General features: G+C 41.7%; 1 protein-coding gene across 2 annotated transcripts in view; it reads left to right on the top strand.

Moving 5' to 3' along the window:
• Positions 1 to 20,732, top strand: part of THSD7B (thrombospondin type 1 domain containing 7B) — a 529,845-nt gene that overhangs the window by 175,587 nt on the left and 333,526 nt on the right. For both annotated transcript variants that reach the window (XM_030580720.1, XM_030580719.1), the window contains exon 3: positions 17,363 to 18,173. In XM_030580720.1, coding sequence (XP_030436580.1) covers positions 17,363 to 18,173 — 811 coding nt within the window. The remainder of the gene's footprint in view (positions 1 to 17,362; positions 18,174 to 20,732) is intronic.

The following is a 20,732-nucleotide window of genomic DNA, read 5'->3' as shown; positions in this document are numbered from 1 at the left end:
GAGCCCTGCATGTCAGAGTGTAAGAGCAAATGTCATTGTGTCCTAGCAAGCATAATTATTGCATAATTTTTAGTCTGTAGCCATGAAAAGCAATTCAGATTACAAGCTACAATTACTGTGTTATATTACCTGGTGGTAACTGAATTAGCTAAGCAATATGGACTTTTTCTGTCAGATAAAAGCTGATAAATAAAATGATCTATAGATTTTTTTCTATTGGATTGATTTAATTTAGTAACTGCTCTTACATCATTATTACTGTAGTGTGTTAGACAGTTTGAGACATTCTCTGAAGTCCTATTTGTTTATGTTATATTAAAATTGTCCAGAGTATCCTTTTAATTTTCTCAAGTTAGTGAATGATAATGAGATATAACAGGGTTCAAAAAAGAACTAGATAAACTCATGGATAGGTCCATCAATGGCTATTGGCCAGGATGGACAGGAATGGTGTTCCTAGCCTCTGTTTGCCAGAAGCTGGGAATGGGTGATGGGATGGATCACTTGATTACCTGTTCTGTTCATTCCCTTTGGGGCACCTGGCATTGGCCACTGTCGGAAGGCAGGCTACTGGGCTAGATGGGCCTTAGGTATGCCAGTATGACCATTCTTGTGTTCTATATTGGTTGAGTTCCTCCTCTTCTATGACTATACAGGAGAACTAAGAAGGACTTTTTTCATTCTGTTGTAGGTTTTTGGAACTCTTACCCTTGGCAAATCCAACAAGTCTGCACTCACTCCAACTTCTATAGTCTTCATTGCAGAGTTAACCTGCATGATTGGCATGCGTGTCTGGGTATCCTGGTTAGCCCAGGTGTGAATATCTTCACAGCAAAGCCACACCCACATTTCTGTGTCCTCACTCTTTTTTTTGCACTTGCCTGTGTGTGTCTGGAACTATATCCCCATGGTTCGTTGTGCTGAGACACTCTAGGAATCTTTTCTGATCAGTTGTGGGAGAACTTGTCTGTCCTTTGGGGGGAAATGTGGGATGGGCATTGGAGGACTCTTAGCACTGGAATGTTTTTGCTTGTGTTCTCTGTACAAAAAGGGCGGGTTCTGAGACAGGAAAGACGAACACAGGTGTATCTTGAGATGATTGTATTCAATTTTATAAAAGTAATGTATATCTCTGTGCATCACGGATGGTATGCTGGCTGGTTGGGGAGGGCTGTGAAGGTCTTCAGGAATTAAAATCACTTGGCAGTGATTAATACGAAATCCCAAAGCTGATTATGCAGATACCCTGCCCTTTGATGCTTGGACCCCCTGTGGGAGGGGACAGTAAGTGGTTTTACCTGTTGTCAGGAGGCTGAGAGATGAAGGATTTTGGAAAATAGGCTCAGGGGTCTTCCTTTTGATCCAACAAATGGAAGTGACCTTTTGTCCCAGGAAGGACTCTACCCCTCTGAAAAACTGGAAAGACTGGAACATGCCAGAGTTGCCTTAGGACAGATGGGCTACAGGTAAAGCTCTTAGATCATTTTATTTTTTTTAAAATCTTTTCTTTGTATGCTTTTGTCCCTAAATAAAAGTACTGTCCTTTGTAATAGCTATGTGGTCACTGGTAAAATTCTGTCATTGTCTTGGACAGAAATTAAGGAGCAGGGGCTGGACATTTGCCAGACCTGCTTGGGATTATCACAGTGAAGTACAAGGTGAGTGTAGTGAGAAAACCCCTAGTTAGAAGGCAGTGGGACATGGGTCTCTGCTCAGACACAGGTAAAGGCTAGAGATCTGGGAACTAAGTGGGCATCCCTTGAGAGGAGTGAGGGAGAGGGGTGGTATTCAAAGCTAGTTATCTTGAAACAGTGACACGTTCCAGCCTGAGTTAAGCCAGAGCCCAGGTTCTCACCTATGCACTCTGCCATGTTAGATAGCCAGACTTTAAAGTGGCTCCAAACTTATGTCAGAGGTTTTTCTATGTGCTGGTAGTGGTCTGGGGCTAAAACCAGGTTAACTGCACAATGAAGACATATCCCAATTTAATTAATAGGAACTGCACATGTAACACCGACAGACCCCAGTCATTGGCGGGTAGGATCGAACCTGGAACCTCTGAAGCGAAATGCATGAGCTAAAAGCCAAATGGCCGTTAGCTAAAGCTGTAGACCAGGCTCATTAATCTCTCTCTAAGTGGTCTCAGTGCCTGTCGATGGGACAGAACACCATACACAGGAAGGGTGTAGGTTACACATTCACTCACACTCTCTCTCTTCCCCACCCCCAGGGGGGGAATTCTGTGCCACTGAGTGTGCTCAGAATTCATGTTCCTGCAGATTTCTTTGCTTTCCTGCAGAAAGATGACTTCTGACAGGGAAACAAATGGAAGCCACAAGAGCAGTCATGTGCCCCTCCCCGGCAGCGCAGGCACATTGGTTGAGCAGCCAGCAGGGAGACAAATCATCACCGGGTGGGGTGGGACTGGGAGTGCCTGCATGGGGAGCAGTGTTCTTTAATTTTTTCTGCCCATTTGCAGAATGAATTTTATGTGCAGCAATATGGAAGTGATGTGTGACCGTGGATGAGGAGTCTGGGGTGCAGGAGGGTGCTCTGAGGCTATGACGGGGAGAGAGGACTCTCCCTAGCTCTCTCTCCCCACAACAGCACCTGGGCTGGGGGGAGAGGTGCTTGTCCCCACAGTGGCAGCTCCAGGGCTGAGGCTGCAGGATAGGTGCCCCTCCCTGAGGAGCTCCAGGCCACAGCTGGGTTCGAGCCGTGCCGTGGTGCGCTGGCCGCGGCTTGGGCTGTCCCGTGACAGCTGCAGCTGGGTCCAGTCTGGGCTAGGTTGGGGCCGGGGGAGGTGCGCCCCTCCCCTGGCCGTGGCAGGTGCCCAGCTGGGTTCCCTGAGTGCCTGCCCTGCACTAAGAAGGCTGCTGCGCAGCCGTGCAGCTTACAGGGAACTTAGGTGGGATACATCATGACCACCAGGGGGACCAGAGCTGGGCGAGTGAGTGAGACTCTGTTCCTCTTGCTCTCTATTGCAGCATACCTGGTATGGAGTGGCAGGGCTTTGGGGTTTTTCTGAGGAGGTAGGCGTTGGGCAGGCTCTGTCCCCTCAAACAGAGCAGAGTTCAGCAGCCTGCCTGCTTAGTGAATTGTTCCATTGTTCTTGGAGAATTCCCCTAAGAGTATTAAACAGGTATAAAAGACTTAAGGCTCTTTTTTTCATTGCTGGAGTCGTGTAAAAGAGCCATATTATAAATACTTATGGTGCTTTATTGATTAGAATCGGTCTAAATTTTTGGATAGAAATTTTCTCAGATGATAAGTAGGCATTTTGATGGACTACTGTGAGGCTGGCTGGCTGTCAAACCCCTGTGATGGAACTTCCTATGGTCTGTTTCCTCAGAGGGTCATGGGAAGTGGAGCTGAATCTGGTTACCGTTGTTGCTAGGTGGCAGTCTGGGTATGTCTGGTGCCTGGTAGTGCTGCAGGCCTGTGTTCTAGACATTGAGGTCTTACACAGCCTTTCTGAATATGATTAACTTGATGTAACAATTACATATTTCCCTAGAGCGTTTATCATTTCTTGTTGCTGAGTTTCATTTCTGTGAATTTCCCTTATATAAAGGAATCATTCGTTGACTCTCAAGTGTCTCTTGTGGGAATTTTTCTTACCTCTTTTTATCTTGTTCTCAGCTTCTTTCTTTATTGCTTTACCTCCCATTAGTTTTGTGGCTGGGTATGTAATATTGTTCACTCTACAATTTATATATTAAGGGTGATGTTTGGTAGGAAAAGGCCTTGTATACATGGACTATCCCAGTATGGCATCTATATGTTGTTTGTTGAGACTTGTACTACTTTTGCTGACAGCTATGATGATATATTGAATTATTTACCTACAATGAAAATGAGTCAGACTAGAAGTTAATAAGTAAATTAGTTATCTGAATTGAGCCCCTCTTGCCAATATAATCCATAGATGCTCAACTATGGTATAAAGACCACTTTTATATCCTTTATTGCTAGTATAAATTGCTGTGTAAGAAAATAATGTATTTGCTTAAATTTTGGGCAGTCAACTGTTTTTTCATTATGTAGCAATGGATGGAGATTTCCCACTTTTCATAAGCTGATTTCTCTCACATAAAGTTCACTTTATTATTTCTTTAGCTTTAATTGTGAGTGGCCTTCTGTCTAAGGCTAGGACAACTAACATATCATTCCGGAATGCTTCCTTCTTGGTGTCATCATTTAATGGGGTTTCTAATAACATTTATTAGTCTTCATATTCTTCAGATACTTCTAGCTGATCTTAAATTTATTTATGGAGAAGTGTAAATTTAAGATGGCTCCTAAAAATAATTAACTACTAACTACAGAGCACATTATTGAGTGCAAATATCTGCATCCTTCCACTTCGTTAAGCTATACAGCAGGAAATTTGGCTGAGCAATGAAGCATTGTGGATTAGTTTACTCTCGTGTCCAAAAAGAGATTATCAGGAGGTGCAGCGAATCCATATTAATGAGTCCTGCATCTGATTTTCTTACACGTACTTAGCTTCCTCCCCCCACCCGATCTCTGGCATACAGCAAATTTCCTGGCATGTGTACCACAGAATCATTGCATTTGGAGGCTGTGGTCAGTGACAGTGACAGTGTCTTGCTTGACTGTCTTTTTTAGTAATTCTTTATCTTAAATTCGCATTTAATGTAAAATTGTACTATCTCGACTTGTGCTCAAGCTTCTTCTCATTCTACCCAGTCAGGTGATTGTTAAAGTTGCAGCTATTTTATGGATTAGCTGTTGAGCAAAAAACTACAGAGAAGAACAATTCTACGGCAGTATTGTGTAAACTCATTCTAATGATGCATTTTGGCAAGTGCACTTTGGCCATCCCTCCTTTATACCCAACATTCCTTTCTGGGTTGGTTTTTTTTGGCTACTTTGATGTATAGCTCTAAAAACAGTAAACATTGCTGTGTACGTCACACTAATTAAACTCTGAAAATCTTTCATCCCTAAGAAAAGTCTTACAGCGATGGTGTGATATGCTGCAGAGTATCATTTAAACTAATCCAGTGAAATGAATAATTTAATTAAAAAGATATTTGCATGAACTAAGTTGAGGCCTATTATACCTGAGCTAATAAATTAACACCTGCTTAAAAATATGCATTAAACAAAACACATCTTATAGAATCTATTAAAACTGCTTAGGCTGAATATATGATAATATAATCAAGTCATGGAAAAGCTGCATTCTTCTTCTTTATAGTAATTATACCTCAGTGATCAACATTTCATAAATCAATTCAATGCAATAATACTTACATGATATGACAGCCTATTACTGTTAAAATGATGGCAGCATCTAACTCTTCGGTTTGTTTGTTTTCATATGTAGATAATTTTTGGGATTTGGTGTGGAATATTTTACAAGAAATTTCAAGAATGTATATTTAAAGTGCCAGTGGATTATTATATGTGATTTGATTTAAAAAATCCTCTTTAAAAGCTATTTTTTATCCGTTAGCAGATGCTCATATAGTTCTCTTGGAAATATATGCCATATTTTAACTTTATCAGATAGTTTAATGCAGCTTTTTTCCTATTCAGAATATTTATGTGCCTCTGTTCAACAACTGAATCTAATTGTGGAAAATATAGGCAGAAGGAGTACAATTTTCAGAAATTAGTGCCTTAGTCCCTTTTCCAAAAGTGACTTAGGTACCTAAGTGCCATTGGAAATCAATGGGAATTAGTCTCCGAAGTGTTTGTCACTCTTGAAAAGAAGACTTAGTTTTCTAAGGGCTACATCCGTAAAAGGACCTAGGTGTCTGGCACCTAAATCCAATATTTAGAATCACAGAAATATATGCCAGTAAGGGATCGTGAGGTCATCTGTCCATCCCCCTGGACTGAGAGAGGATCAGCTACACCAGACCATCCCTGACAGATGTTTGTCCAACCTGTTCTGAAAAATCTCCAATGATAGAAATTTCACAACCTCCCTTGAAGCCTATTCCAGTGTTTACCTATCCTTTATAGTTAGAAAGATTTTCCTAATATCTAACCTAAATCTCCCTTGCTGCAAATTAAGCCCCTCTTGGCTTTATACCAGCCCTTAACATTTGAAGACTGTTATCAGGTCCGCCACTCAGTCTTCTTTTCTCAAGACCAAACGTAACCAAATTTTTTAACCTTTCCTCTTTGGCCAGGTTTTTTAAACCTTTTATACTTGTTGTTGCTCTCCTCTGGACCCTGTTCAATTTTTCCATGTCTTTCTAAAAGTGTGGTCCTCAGTATTCCAGCTGAGGATTCCCCAGTGCTGAGTAGAGTGGGAAAATTACCTCCCATGCCTTATATATGACGCTCTTGTTACTGACCCTAGAATGTTAGCTTTTTAGCAACAGCATCCCATTGTTGACTAACATTCCATTTGTGATCCACTATAGTCCACAAATCCTTTCCTCCAAAGAGCTAGCAATCCCCTTTAAGGTTGGTGTCAGCTGCAAGTTTTGTAGGCATACTCTCCTCCCCATTATCCAAGTCATTAATGAAATTATTAAATAGTGTTCAGGGCTGGCTCCAAGGATTTGGCCGCCCCAAGCAGCACCCTTCCTTCGCTCCGAGCGGGAGTGAGGGACCCTCTGCCGAATTGCCGCCAAATCCCTGCAAGTGCTGCCCCACTCCCGAGTTGCCGCCCCAAGCACCTGCTTGATAAGCTGGTGCCTGGAGCCAGCCATGATAGTGTTGGATCCAGGACAGACCTACAGGATCCCACTAGACACATCCCCCCCACCATTTTGACAGCAGGCTATTGATAACTACTGTTTATACTGTCTTTCAGCCAATTTTGCATCTACTTTACAGTAATTCTATCTAGATCACATTTCCCTGGTTTGCTTATGAGACTGTCACATGGGACTATGTAAAAAACTTTACTGAAATAAAAACATGTCTATAGAATCACCCCATCCAGTAGGCCAATAATCCTGTCAAAGAAGGAAATTAGATTTGCTTTGGCATGATTTTTTCTTGACAAACCCATGTTGGCTTTTACTTATAACTAAGGCTACGTTTTAATCACAGGTATTTTTAGTAAAAGTCATGGACTGGTCATGGGCAGTAAACAAAAATTCACAACCTTTGACTTGTCCATGACTTGTACTATATACTCCTAACTAAAACTTGGACCGGGAGGCCGGGGTTCTCCAGGGAGGCAGTCTGAAAGTGCCATGGGTGCTGGGGTGGAGGTGTGGCCCGGGATCCCCGCTGGTGCTGGTGTGCGGTATTGGCATGTGGCCTGGGAACCCTGCTGCTGCTGGGGGAGGGAGACTGGGCAGCCGGCTGGGACCCTTGCTGGTGCTGGAGGCAGGGCGGTTCATGGGGCTGGCAGGCTCAATACCCAGCTCCATGTGTCCCTGCAGCTTCTGGGGGAGTGACTGCCAGGGGGGCTCTGCGCTCTGCCCTCTCCATGAGCTCCGGCTCTGGAGCTCCAACTGGCTGGGAACTGGAGCCAGTGGGAGCTGTGCCTGCAAGCACGGGCAGCTCCCCGAGGTAAGCGCCGCCTCACGCTCCAACCACCTGAGCCCCCTCCTACAGGCACACTGCTCCAGTAGCGGCTGGTGCTGCTGGCCCAGAGGCTGCCTATTCTGTTGAGGCATCCCCAGAACCAGCCACACTGGCCACTGCAAAAGTCATGGAGGTCACTGAAAGTCATGGAATCTGTGACTTCTTGTGAACTCCATGACAGACACGCAGCCTTACTTATCACCCTATTATCCTTTAGGTGCCTACAAATAGATTGTTTGTTAATTTTTTCCAGTATCTTTCCAGGTGTCAAAATTAGGCTGACTTGTCTATAATTCTCTAGGTCCTCTTTGTTCCCCTTTTAAAGATAGGTACAATGTTTGCCCTCAACCAGTCCTCCGGGCTCTCACCCAACCTCCATAAATTTTCAGAGATAATTGCTAACCATTCTGAAATTGTCAACTTGAACTCACCTGAACTTTTATCTAAATATTCTGTAACCTGTTCTTTTCCTATTCTGGTTGCATTCTTTCCTCTGTGTGGTTAATGTTAATTGTGCTAAGTATCTGGTCACAATTCATTTTTTTTTTGTGATGACTAAAGCAAAATAGGCATTAAACACCTCAGTCTTCCTGATATTATCTGTTGTTTGCTCTCCTTCCCCACTAAGTAGAGGATCTATGCTTTCCTATGTCTTTCTCTTGCTCCTAGCCTAATGCATCTAAAGAACCTTTTCTTATTGCCTTTTATGTTCCTTGCTAGGTGTAGCTCATTTTGTACATTTCTGATTTTGTCCCTAGTTGCTTGCACTATTCTTTTGTACTCAGTCTTAGCAATATGTTCATGTTTCCACTTTTTCTAGGATTGCTTTTTGATTTTTCAGGTGATTAATGGGCTCCTGATGGAGCCATATTGGCCTCTTGCTAGTCCTCTTATCTTTCCTTTGTATTGGGATAGTTTGCTATTGCTCCTTTAATATTTTCTCATTGAGAACCTGCCAGTTCTCTTTTATCCCTTAGATCAGTGGTCCCCAATGTGGTGCCCACGGGCACCATGGTGCCCGCTGGGGCATTTACGTGTGCCCACCTAGTGCCTTCCTCCCCGTCTTCCTCCCCCCCACCATCTTCACCCCGAGACTTTCAAAATCCCCACTTAACTGCTGCCTAACTCTGTAACAATCCAAATTTCCACGGTTAACATTTCCGATTTGCCTAAGTTTTTGCCAATGAACATGCACGCAGCCACCTCAGCCTAGGTGCCCAGGCACCTAGCTCATGCCTACGCCACAACAGGATCCTCAAACTAGGCATTCCCCACCTATCTTGCTTTTGGGTCTTGCTCAGAGCACACCTAACCCCACACAATGGGAGGAGGCAGCAAAGGTAACTTCCCAAGGGTTAGGGTTAGAGCATATGGGCGACCTAGATTTTATTCCTCCCTTAGCCTGATGTGGCAAAGGTATCTGAACTTGGGTCTCTCTCTCTCCCCCCCAGAGGTGGTTCTAATCCCTGGGCTATGGTATAACCTGGGCCAATGCTCTTTCTCACTGCTGTTGGAGCTCTTCCATTGGGTATTGGTAGTTATATATTCATATATTCACTGTAACAAGGGTCTCTCACATCCCAGATGAATGCCCTAGAGACGGGGCTAAAAGTTGTAAGGATGGTGCACCTTCCTTGTGTGTGTCTTTTTGCAAGAAACAGCTTTGCAACCTAATTTCAGGAAGCTGAATGTCAGGTTTATGGCTGAGAATCCCAAGCAAAGATAGGCACCTCTCCCTGGCCCAGAGTTAGGTGCTTAACTCCGCTTGAGAGGCAGGGCTTAGTCAATAGTTATCCCTTCAACATTTCCTACTGGCTAGATTAGCTGGCTCCCCACTCAATGTGATGCCTTTTACAGATCCCATTCTTAGGCATCTAATTGTCCCCATGCATTATATATGGAGCCTGGGCCTCTAACATGGGGGTTGTGGTTTCCCTGGGGTGGCAAGGCACCTAAAAGTAAGGGGCTGTGATGCCTTGTTCTCTTGAACAAAAATATTTACATTTTAGTATAATTTACAATATTTAATGTATTTACATTTTTAGCTTATGAATTATGTCAAATTGTGGCTCTGCAGAGGTCCTCTAGCTATCCATAAAGCAGGGGGTCTAGCCCAAGAGTTCTCAAACGTCATTGCACTGTGACCTCCTAATGGTAAAAAAATTACTACATGACTTCAGGAGGGGGGACTGAAACCTGAGTCCGCTTGATTCCCACTGCCCCGGGCAGGGCCGTCCTTAGGATTTATGGGGCCCTACGCAGTATTATTAAACTGGTGCCCCTATGCCGGATGGCAGCCCAAGCTCACAGCCTGGTGGGGGAGGGGGAGGAGGGACTTGACAGCAAAGGATAATAAGATGCCCGGCCTGCCTCATGGTGGCGAAGAGTCACAGTTCCCCACAGAGACTTCCATGCCCTCTCCCTCATGCAGAATGGACATGAAGAAAGTACCTAATTAAAAGCACTAAAATTTGGGAATAAAAAATGTCAGTCACAGGTGTTTTGATATGCCCTAAAGTTTGTCAGAGATTTATTTGCAAAAACTTCATAGTAAGGGTGAGTCAGCTGTCCTGCTGAATACAACATTACATATAATGGAATACATGATGCAGCTCTTCTTTATTTTACATTTTCTTAATCAGTATTTCTAAGCTGAATTTATATTTTAAACGTACTCAAATCTTAAACCAGCATTCCAGATTACTACATATTTAACTCACTGAAACGAAGACATTCTTTTAAATTAATCAGAGAGGTTTAGTGTGTTCATAACAATGTTCATTGCTTTTAGAAAAAGGGAACAGTAATTTACTTTGTGTGATCTCCATAACAAGAGACATGGTTATGAAATTTCACCAACTTTAAAAAAAATATGTTTCCAAAGATTTTAGGTATAACAAGGATTTTGTCTTACTAAGGTACTGATTTTGCTGGAGTGTTCTTTTAAACTAGTTCGTCGGATAGTCAGAAGTAAAAAATGGGAAACTCTTTGTCCAGCTATCTGGAAGGGAAGGACTGTTGTCCCTTTAAGGGCTCTCTTCAGTGGGGAGTGGGGGGAGAGGTGGTGAAGGGATGAACCAAAAGGACACAGGAAGACTTGGAAGCACTTTTTGAGGGTATGGCTACATTTGGAATTTCAAAGCGCTGCCCCGGCAGCACTGCGGGAGCACTGCCACAGCAGCGCTTTGAAGTGTGAGTGTAGTCAGAGCGGCAGCGCTGGGAGAGAGCTCTCCCAGCGCTGCACGTAAACCACAACCCTTATGGGTGTAGCGTGCAGCGCTGGGAGCCCCGCTCCCAGTGCTGCTGTCCTGATTACACTGACGCTTTACAGCGCTGTATCTTGCAGCACTCAGGGGGGTGTTTTTTCACACCCCTGAGCACGAAAGTTGCAGCACTGTAAAGTGTGAGTGTAGCCATCAGAGTGGTAGTCCTGTTAGTCTGTATCAGCAAAAACAAGGACAAGTCCTTGTGTCACCTCAAAGTCTAACAAATTATTTGGGTATAAGCTTTTGTGGACTAGAACCCATTTCATCAGATGTCCACGAAAGCTTATGCCCAAATAAATTTTTATACTGTCAATTTCTGACTTTACTGACAAAAACAGTTGTGCATTAATGTAATATTTACACAGAACATGTCAGTCTACAGGACCTTAGTTTAAAATTTGCTTTAAAAATATTTCATTAGTGAGCTGGTGAAGATTATAAAATCACATTTCTAAAAAATGCTTGCATAGAGTTTTAGATGCACAATCATCTTTAGCCTTAAATGCATGGATCTTCAGACACACAGTTTTTTAAATAAATCCTTCAAAAGACCTCCCTTATCTAAAATACACATTTTAATTACTATAGTTAAACCTGTCAGTATATACCTTGGGGTTGGCAAATGCCTGTTAAATGGCTTTATTACCCCTTGAATGTCTCTTTAACAGTTTCAATGTTGTGCTAATAGGTCTGGCAGGCTGGAGGTTTTTTCACTTTTAACTACTAGATTCCCTCCCAAGGAAGACTCACCAGGCTAGAGCAGCCATCTGTGGGAGCCTGCAGGAAGGGTCAGAACAGGGATAGGAAAACAAGAGGGTGGACACTAAGACCCAGTGGTGCCCCAAATTTTCAGGTGCCCTACGCAGCTGCCTATGTTGCCTATGCCTAAGGACGGCCCTGGCCCCGGGCTGGGGAGCCAAAACCCGAGCCCCACTGCTCTGAATGAGGAGGTGGTCAAAGCCGAAGCCCAAGGGCTTCAGTCCCAGTCAGGGGGCCTGTAACCTGAGCCCCACCACCCAGGGCTGAATCCCTCAGGCTCTGGCTTCCCCTCCGGGCAGTGAGGTTGAAGCCCGACCTCCAGCAAGTCTTAGCCAGCCTTGACGACCCCATTAAAATACGGTCATGACCCACTTTGGGGTCCCAACCCACAGTTTGAGAACAGCTGGGCTAGCTGAATCCCTGTATCTGATTCTTCTTTTGCCTCTTTGCTGAAATTGCCAATTGTCTACATTGTGAAAATATGTTAAAAACATGCTAACATTTTTCAACTAGGAACACAATTTTGCCAAAAGTAAAATTTAATTTTGTTTTAGCAGTTTGTAGTTAACTTGAAAACATGATTGCACTTGTCCACGAGCTTGCCTGCCTCCAGTCTTTTCTACAGCCGTATATATATGCATGTAGCAACATGCTTGGGATCATTCTCCTTAGATCCATATGCAGTAGGCACCTTCAGCACATGGAGATTTAATTCCTTGTTAAAAGTCTAATTGGCTTTCAAAAGCCGGGTGGTGGAGATGGGCTGCTGTTGGTACTACAGAGAACAAATACTGTCTGGTGCTTTGGGGTGAATTATCTTTACTGATTATATACATGGTGAAGGGAGAAGGATTGAGGCCTGAGGGTGCTGGGAACCCCAGAAAAACCCCAAACCTAAAACCTTTCCTTTGGCTCTAAGATGTCAGAAATTACATGCTTATGCTTATATGTATTATAATGCTTAGTGTTTTATATTTTCATAATGCAATTCAAATATCTTGTGAGGCTTACTAAAGCTAGCATTATAATAATTTTACCTAAAAACCAGGACACAAATAGCTAAATATTATATTTATGAAACATTGTAACTTTCACACCTACAAGTAGTTTGTATGCTAGCACTAGGAAGTTTAACATAGCAAATATTCCAGTTAACAAGCAGTTCCATCTCGCATCCCCCGCCCCGCTCCGCCCCCCCAAGTACTTGCCTATTAGAGGAAATAGTCTTGGCAGGATTTGCACCACAGCAACTTGCTTTAGCTCTGGGGAGGAGAAGGAGTAGCAATAATGTTTAGGGACAGAATGTGGAATGTATTGTGTTCTCTCCTAACCCTCTGTTCAGCTCAGATATGTGCCTCTACTTCTTGCTCAGACAAAATGGCTCTTAATTTGTCAGGAGTTTTGCTGCCAGTATAGATTTCAGTTTTAGGCTGCTAGTCAGGATTGTGCTGCTGAGCCTGGACTATGCCTCCAGACCTAAGCGTAATCAAAAAGTCAACAGAAATACAAAGCTCGTCACAAGATAGGTCTTCACTCAGGGAATACTGCCTGCACCTGAATCTGTTTTATGAGGCTTCCTTTTTTGCAGTTTCTTAATCGTCTCTACTTTAAAAAACAAAAAACAAGTTGAAAAATAGCCTACTTTGCAATGCTGTGCTGAGTGTGCATTTGCATTTTGATTGCAATTATATTATAATGTAATTCAATTGTCTCATTTTTAGACTTGTAAACATATGACAGATTTTAAAATTGATAAAACAGAAATTAGCATAGTATTCTGAAGTTCCATGTATTATTATAAATCCATCTATTAATGCAAGTCATCTTCTGGCTCTAAAAAATCCTGTAGGAATAGATTGATAGATTCTAAGGCCAGAAGGGACCACTCTGTTATCTAGACTGACCTCCTGTATAACACAGGCCATAGAACTTCCACAAAAGAATTCCTAGAGCAGAGCTTTTAGAAGACTATCCCATCTTGATTTAAAAGTTGTCAGTGATGGAGAATCCACCACAACCCTCGGTAAATTGTTCCAAGGGTTAATTACCGTCACTGTTACAAAAAAATTGTCTTAGTTGTATTCTGAATTTGTCCAGTTTCAACTTCCAACCATTGGCTCGTGTTATACCCTATTTCTGATGGGTTTGAAAAAATTAGACTGTTAGATTGAAAAGCCCGTTATACATGGATAACAAATATTTAATAAACTCTAGTCAAGTCACCCCTTAACCTTTTCTTTGTTAAGCTAAATAGAATGAGCTCCTTGATTCTATCACTAGACTGTATGTTTTCTAATCCTTTAATCATTTTCGTGGCTCTTCTATAAATCCTTTTTAGTTTAACAATATCCTTCTTTTAAATGGTGGGCACCAAAACTGACATAGGATTCCAGCAACAGGCAAACCACAGTCAAATAGAGGTAACATAACCTCTCTTCTCCTACTCAAGATTCCCCTGTTTATGCATCCTAGCATCGTGTCAGCTCTTTTGGACACAATTACACTGGGAGCTCCTGTTTGCCAGATTATCCACCATGATCCCCAAACTTTTCAGATTCACTGCTTCCCAGGATAGAGTCTCTCATTCTGAATTATGGTCTTACACATAGAGTGACCAGATGTCCTGATTTTTATAGAGACAGTCCCGATATTTGAGGCTTTGATATAGGCACCTATTATCCCCCACCCCCATCCTGATTTTTCACACTTGCTGCCTGGTCACTCTATACACATTCTTTGTTCCTAGATGTAAACATTTACATTTAGCTGTATTAAAATACATGTTGCTTGCTTGCTTAGAGTTTACCAAGCTATCCAGATTCCTTGGAATCAGTGACCTGTTCTCTTCATTACTTACTACTCACCCATTTTTTTAATGTCATCTGCAAACTGTATCTGTGATGTTTTCTTCCAAATCACTGATAATGCTAAAGAGTATAGGGCCAAGAACTAATCCCTGCTGAAAACACACCTCCTTGGTGACTATTTTCCCCCTTTACAATTACAGTTCGAGACCTATCTATTAGACAGTTTTTAATGTGGGCTGTGGTGCTGGCAGGCCAGCTCTTGCCAGCTCTTGCCAAGGCTGCAGGCATTAGCTAAGAACTGACAAACTCATGGCTGGAGACCAGACCATTCAATTATGTTAGTGTGTCATTCTTATAAGAATGTATTTGGTGTTTCGACTCTCTAGAATGTTTGTAAGTTGCTGCATGCATTAATCTTATTTGTAATGTCTGTATTCCATGCTATAAGGAAATGTGTAAGGTTTTCTTTATAACTTTGAAAATGTTTGCTCTAAACTTATGAATCCAGATGGGAAGTATGTTTTTCCCCCCCCCTTCACCCTCCCGTCCAGAAGAACTATCAAAATCAGACGGTCTATCAAGGAATATCACAATACAAAGCATTTCCTTTAACCAATCCTATGTACAAGAAAGCTCGTCCTATGGGCATGGAAGCTGAATGAAGGAAATAAAACAAAGACACAGGACAATATTTCACCTGTTTGCTGTTTGAACTTTCCCAGGGCCAGAGACATCAAACTGAAGCCAGAGATCCCCAGGGGCTACCTCCTGGGTCTCCCCTGAAAGACACTTTGAATTGACAGATCACTACAACTCTGTCATTTTAAGATTTAGATTGCAGCTCATTTGTGTGTGTTTGCTTGCTTTAACCCGTAAATAACTAGGAAAAAGAAATAAGAAAGTTAATAAACCTTTGGATAGTTTATTTCAGGATTGACTGCAGGCCTTGTCTTTGATGTAGGATCTAGGGCATTAATTGATCTGAAGTAAGTGACTACTTCCTTGAGATTGGAAGCATCTGATGTTGTGATTTTTGGTGTAAGTCACCGTTTATCACTAAGTCCAGTTTGTCTGGATGGCAAGATAGACTGAAAAGTCTAAGGGGACTGTCTGTCATTCCATGGTAAGACTTTTATAGTGATCCAGGAATTCACATTGGTTGCTGGTTTGGTTAAATCTAATTATAGAACATATCACCCATTTGGGGTGCTTTTGGTAGCCTGCCCTGAGGTAGGTACACATGGTTGTGAGCCACTCCTGACAGTGTGACATGAACCATGTTGTCAAGTATCAGAACCATGTTAATTTTATATCTTTCTAGGTTTTTTAATCAAAATATCATGCAATACCAAGTCAAATGCCTTACAGAACTCTAGGTATATTACATCAATGCTATTACCTTTATTAACCAAACTTGTAATCTCATCAAAAAATCTCCATTTGTTTGAAGGATCTATTTTTCCATAATTTCATGCTAATTTGCACTAAGTACATTATTCTCCTTTCATTCTCTATTAAGTGAGTCCCATATCTGTCTCTTCAACATCTTGCCTTGGATTGATGATAGGCTGAAAGGCCTATAATTATCTGGTTCATCCCATTTACCCTTTTTTAAAAGGTGCACCAAGATTTATTGAAAATTACCATTAACAGTCCAGCAAGCTCATCAGCCAGGTCTCTTAAAACTCTAGGACAGTTGCAGTGTATTTTCAAGTGCACATTATAGTCATAATATATTACCCAGTGAAATAGTCTTGTGACTGGATATTGGAAACTTTCTAAGGTAAGGAATGATGTTGATAACTAAATTCTCATGTCAGGTTGGCTGTATTCTTTTTTTAACATAGCAAATTCAGTCTAGGTTTCTTTGTCCCCCAGGTGGCCAGTAATTTCATACAGTATAAACTTGATATCAGTTATTCCGTAGAATTTTTTTTGATTAAGCAAAACTGAAACAGCAAAATTTTGTCTTTTTTAAAAAAAATGTACTAGTAACTCATTAGATAAGATTCATATAACTACGGTTAACAATTCTGATGTGTTTGCATATGCACTTACAAAATTTCATAATAAGTTTCCTTTTGGTCTGTGCTTGATATTTCAGCTGTGGTACCTTGCAGTTATAGTACATATTGAATTTATTCTCTCCAGAGTAATTTAAAGTTCAATGCTTGTGAGGTGCTGATCATTTTCTGTTAGCTGTTGAATATCCTGTGCTCCCAAATGAAGCACCTTGCAAAACCTGGCCTGTCGTACATACAATAGTAGATAAGGTTCGAAAAGTCAGTTCTTCCACTTCAGCCTCCAGCAAAGAGCAGGATCTTATTTTTCTAATTTTTGTTTTTTAATCTATCCTGGTTTTTGACATCTCTAATGATTCAGCTGCCTTACCATGTAGTCATTCTATTGACTAATTGCCCCTATTAAGAATGTTTATTCTTTTGTCTAACCTGACTTTTGAATTTTTTTCTTTTAGACAGCTATTCCTTTTACCAGATTCAAATTAATTTTATGCTGGAAAAACTGTGCAAATGAAATGAAATGCTTGTGTTTCCTTAGGCTTTTGGATGCATTTTATTACAGAAATGTTATTGGCTGCCTATACTTTTGGATGTTAGGGAGAATTTGTGTAAATATGGGGACCTGTGTGAAAGTTTCCCTTATTGATCAGGATTAGAAAAATGAGGGCTGGTCACCGTTCCTCAAAGCTCTGAAACGAGTTAGCTCCCAGTGATGTCAATGGGCAGAGAGATAAGTCCGGCTTTTAGGATGCATTCAGCAGGGTCAAGATGATAATTATTTACTGGTATACTGAAACTGTGAGATATTGTTCTCGGGCTTGATCTTATTCCACCGCAGAACTCTGACTGACTTCAGGAGGAGGTTTCTAGTATGGATTAATGGCAGCAATGGATTCTAATTAGTCTTTCTGAACTGGATTATCTCAGTTTTCCTTTAGAAGGGCATTCTAACCATTTGCTCAATGTTTTCTTTCTTTCATAGGTCATTGGGGGCGATGTATAGGTGACTGCGGGTCAGGTGGTATTCGGAGCCGAGCAGTGTGGTGTGTCCATGTAGAAGGTTGGACAGCTCACCATTCAAACTGTGGACTGAGGGACAAACCTGAAAACCAAAGGAGCTGCTTTCAAGTATGTGACTGGCACCTTGAACTCTTTGAGTGGGAAGTTTCAGAATGGCAGATATGTGTGCTTGTTCCTTTCGCTCATGGTGAAGTCAAACCAAGGACTACAGACTGTGTGACTGCACAGCACGGGCTACAACACAGAAGCGTACATTGTATTCAGAAACTGAATAGAACTATAGTTGCCAGTGAAATATGTGAATATTTTATACCACAGCCACCTGTAGAACAAGCTTGTCTAATACCTTGTCCACGGGATTGTGTTGTGTCAGAATTCTCCAAATGGTCTGAGTGCAGCAAAGACTGTGTGAGGAGTTTACAACACAGAACTCGTTTTGTTATCTCTCCTCCACTCTATGGTGGTTCCAATTGTCCAAACCTTACTGAGTCAAGAATCTGTGATGTCCCTATCTCTTGTTTTCTTGGGGAAGAGGAATACATTTACAGTCTTCAAGTTGGACCTTGGAGTAAATGCAGGTTGCCTCACCTTAAAGAAGTTAGTCTTATTGGAAGAACTATGCTGGATTTCAGTTCAGATTCTGCAGAACGAAGCACATTCAAACTGCACAGTTATAAATCCCACCACTATTCCAAGCCATGGGATGTAGAGATAGGTTATCAGACAAGGCAGGTTAGGTGTACAAGGAGTGATGGGAAAAATGCCATGCTGAGGTAAGGGTGTCTTCACATTCATCTTTTTATTTGATCTAAAATAGGTTTGTTTTGAAGAAAGCTGGCAAACAGGTTCTGCCTGGTAACATGATGCAAAGGCACTTAGTTTTTAAGTTTTAAACCCACATTTTAATGCACTTTTTGTTTTTTACTTTGTTTACCCTCCTTGCAAAGCCAATGTAATTGGGATATTTTGCATACTTTTACTCTTTGTGAATTTTGTTTTTAATGCTCCTTTTTGTGGTAGCGTAACCCACATATCTCCTGAGTATGGTGTTCTGTCCCACTTACTGTCACTGAGACCACTTAGAGAGAGAGAGCTTGATGAGTCTGCTCCACAGCCTTAGCTAACGGCCAGTCGGCTTTTAGCTCATGAGATATAGGCTCATGCAGTAAGGTCTAGAAGTCCCCTGTTTGATCCTGCTGACTGACGACCAAGGCCTGTCGGCGTTATGCTAGTCTCAACTTATTTTTCTTTGCCCGTTAAAGGAAATGGAAGAATATATTGCTTTCTTTCTAATATTAACAATTCCGTTTTATTTATTTTTTGCTATAGATACAAATTATTCTTGTAGAATATAGTATTACTTTTGTTAGACTGAGTGTGCCAAACTGTATCCCAACCTAAACTCTTGGTATTCTCACGGATTACATCATGGGTGCAACTCAGTGAAGAATTTTGGCACAATAACAATTGAGATATTGAATTTTCCAGCAATGTTGCTTTAGCTAATGAAAGTTCAGTAATAATAGTTTTATTTTCATCTGAGCATAATTATGGGCCTCCATATGCATATACAACTCTTATTGATGCCAATGGTAGGTATGAGAGTATATTGGAGAGAATAAAGTTTTACATTTTTTTTCTGTGATAGCAGTTGTTGACTGCTGTCCTCTTTTTGCTACCTAATCATTTTTTTAGACCATACGGTATGGATTCCTATAATTTCAATGTCAAGGTTGTAATACTGTACAGCAAGCAGTGAAAACCTTTTATTTCTCCAATTTCTCCTCAGATTTATATTTTAAAACATCTTAGCACTGCATTTAATTTAGGATTGAAATATTTTTTTCAGTAACATTAGATGTTCTTCAAAAATCTTGTTCCTGAATTTTTCAGAACTCCATGTATTTCTCACTAATCTGTAGCTCCTGGCACCTGCTCACATTCAAATTGGAGAGATATGGGGTTATTTTGTGTTCTATGCTTTACTTCTGTTAATGTCACTGGCAGTTTTGCACACATACTGAGATGAAATATACCCTGTAGCCTTTTTCGTACCGGCTTTTATTATATCTGCAGCAAAGTACAGATGTTTTTATTGGTTAGAAGAAGAGTCAAGGCAAACTATTCCAACAGTTTCTGACAGCTCTACTTTTTTGCATGACTCTAAATATGTAGCCTGATTTTAATCTTGCTTGCACCAATTTTATCCTCATAGACTTTAATGGAGCTACTTCTGATTTGTATCCCTGTGATATCAGAATTTGGCTCATGGGCTGTAGGGTATGTCTATACTTCATTGTAAACCCAGGTCTGTGGGATCTGAGCTTGTGGGCTTGGTGTTTCTAGGCCTGATCTTGAGCATTCACACTGCATTGTGAACTTGGGTTTATAGTTACAGGACACTGGTCTCACAGCCATGCTAACATGTCCATACTGCACTACCCAGAACTTCTGACTCAAGTCTGCAGTTTGAGCTGGATTCATACTGCAAAATTACAGGGCTTGGACCTGAGTCACAGCAGGACTCAGGTTCTTACTCCCACCCCTCCCTATGTCAGATTGGTTTGAATGTGGATGGAAGCAGGGCTTGGGCTCAAACCGGAGTCAGAGCCTGGCCTTAGTGTGCAGTGTAGACATCCCGTTATACCCAGTTAACTGATTTCCTGACGCTTACCATGCATGCTTCACCACAGATGATGCCTACAAATTGTGTTAAATTACACATTCTATACCACTAAGCCATCCACTGGCAGATTCATCCCAAGAAAAAGAAGAATGTGTTTCCACCACTACATTTCCTGCTCAGGCTTCTACTATGTGGGGGGAAAGGTGCAGATTCAATTTATAGCTGAGGTGCCATAGAGCCCCACTGGCAGAGACTCATAGACTTTAAGGTCAGAAACGACCATCATTATCATCTGGTGTGACCTCCTGCACATTGCAGGCCTCAGAACCTCACCCACCGAATCCTGAAATAGACCCCTAACCTCCAGCTGAGTTACTGAAGTCCTCAAATCATGATTTAAAAATTTCAAGTTACAGAAAATCCACCATTCACACTAGTTTAAATCTGCAAGTGACCCATGCCCTATGCTGCAGGGGAAGGTGAACCCCCCCCCCCCAGGGTCTCGGCCAATCTGATTTAGGGGAAAATTCCTTCTTGACTCCAAATAAGGTGAGCAATTAGCACTTGAACATGTGGGCAAGATCTACCAGCCAGACAACTGGGAAAGAAATCTTTGTAGTAACTCAGAGCCCTCCTATCTACTGTCCCATCGCCATCCATTGGAGATATTAGCTGCTGGAGGGATGCCATGCTACCTTCTTGCCCA

Source organism: Gopherus evgoodei, chromosome 11, assembly GCF_007399415.2.
Source record: "Gopherus evgoodei ecotype Sinaloan lineage chromosome 11, rGopEvg1_v1.p, whole genome shotgun sequence".
Lineage (NCBI taxonomy): Eukaryota > Metazoa > Chordata > Testudines > Testudinidae > Gopherus > Gopherus evgoodei.
Note: the sequence above shows the minus strand (reverse complement) of the source record. Positions and strands in the feature narration are given on the sequence as shown.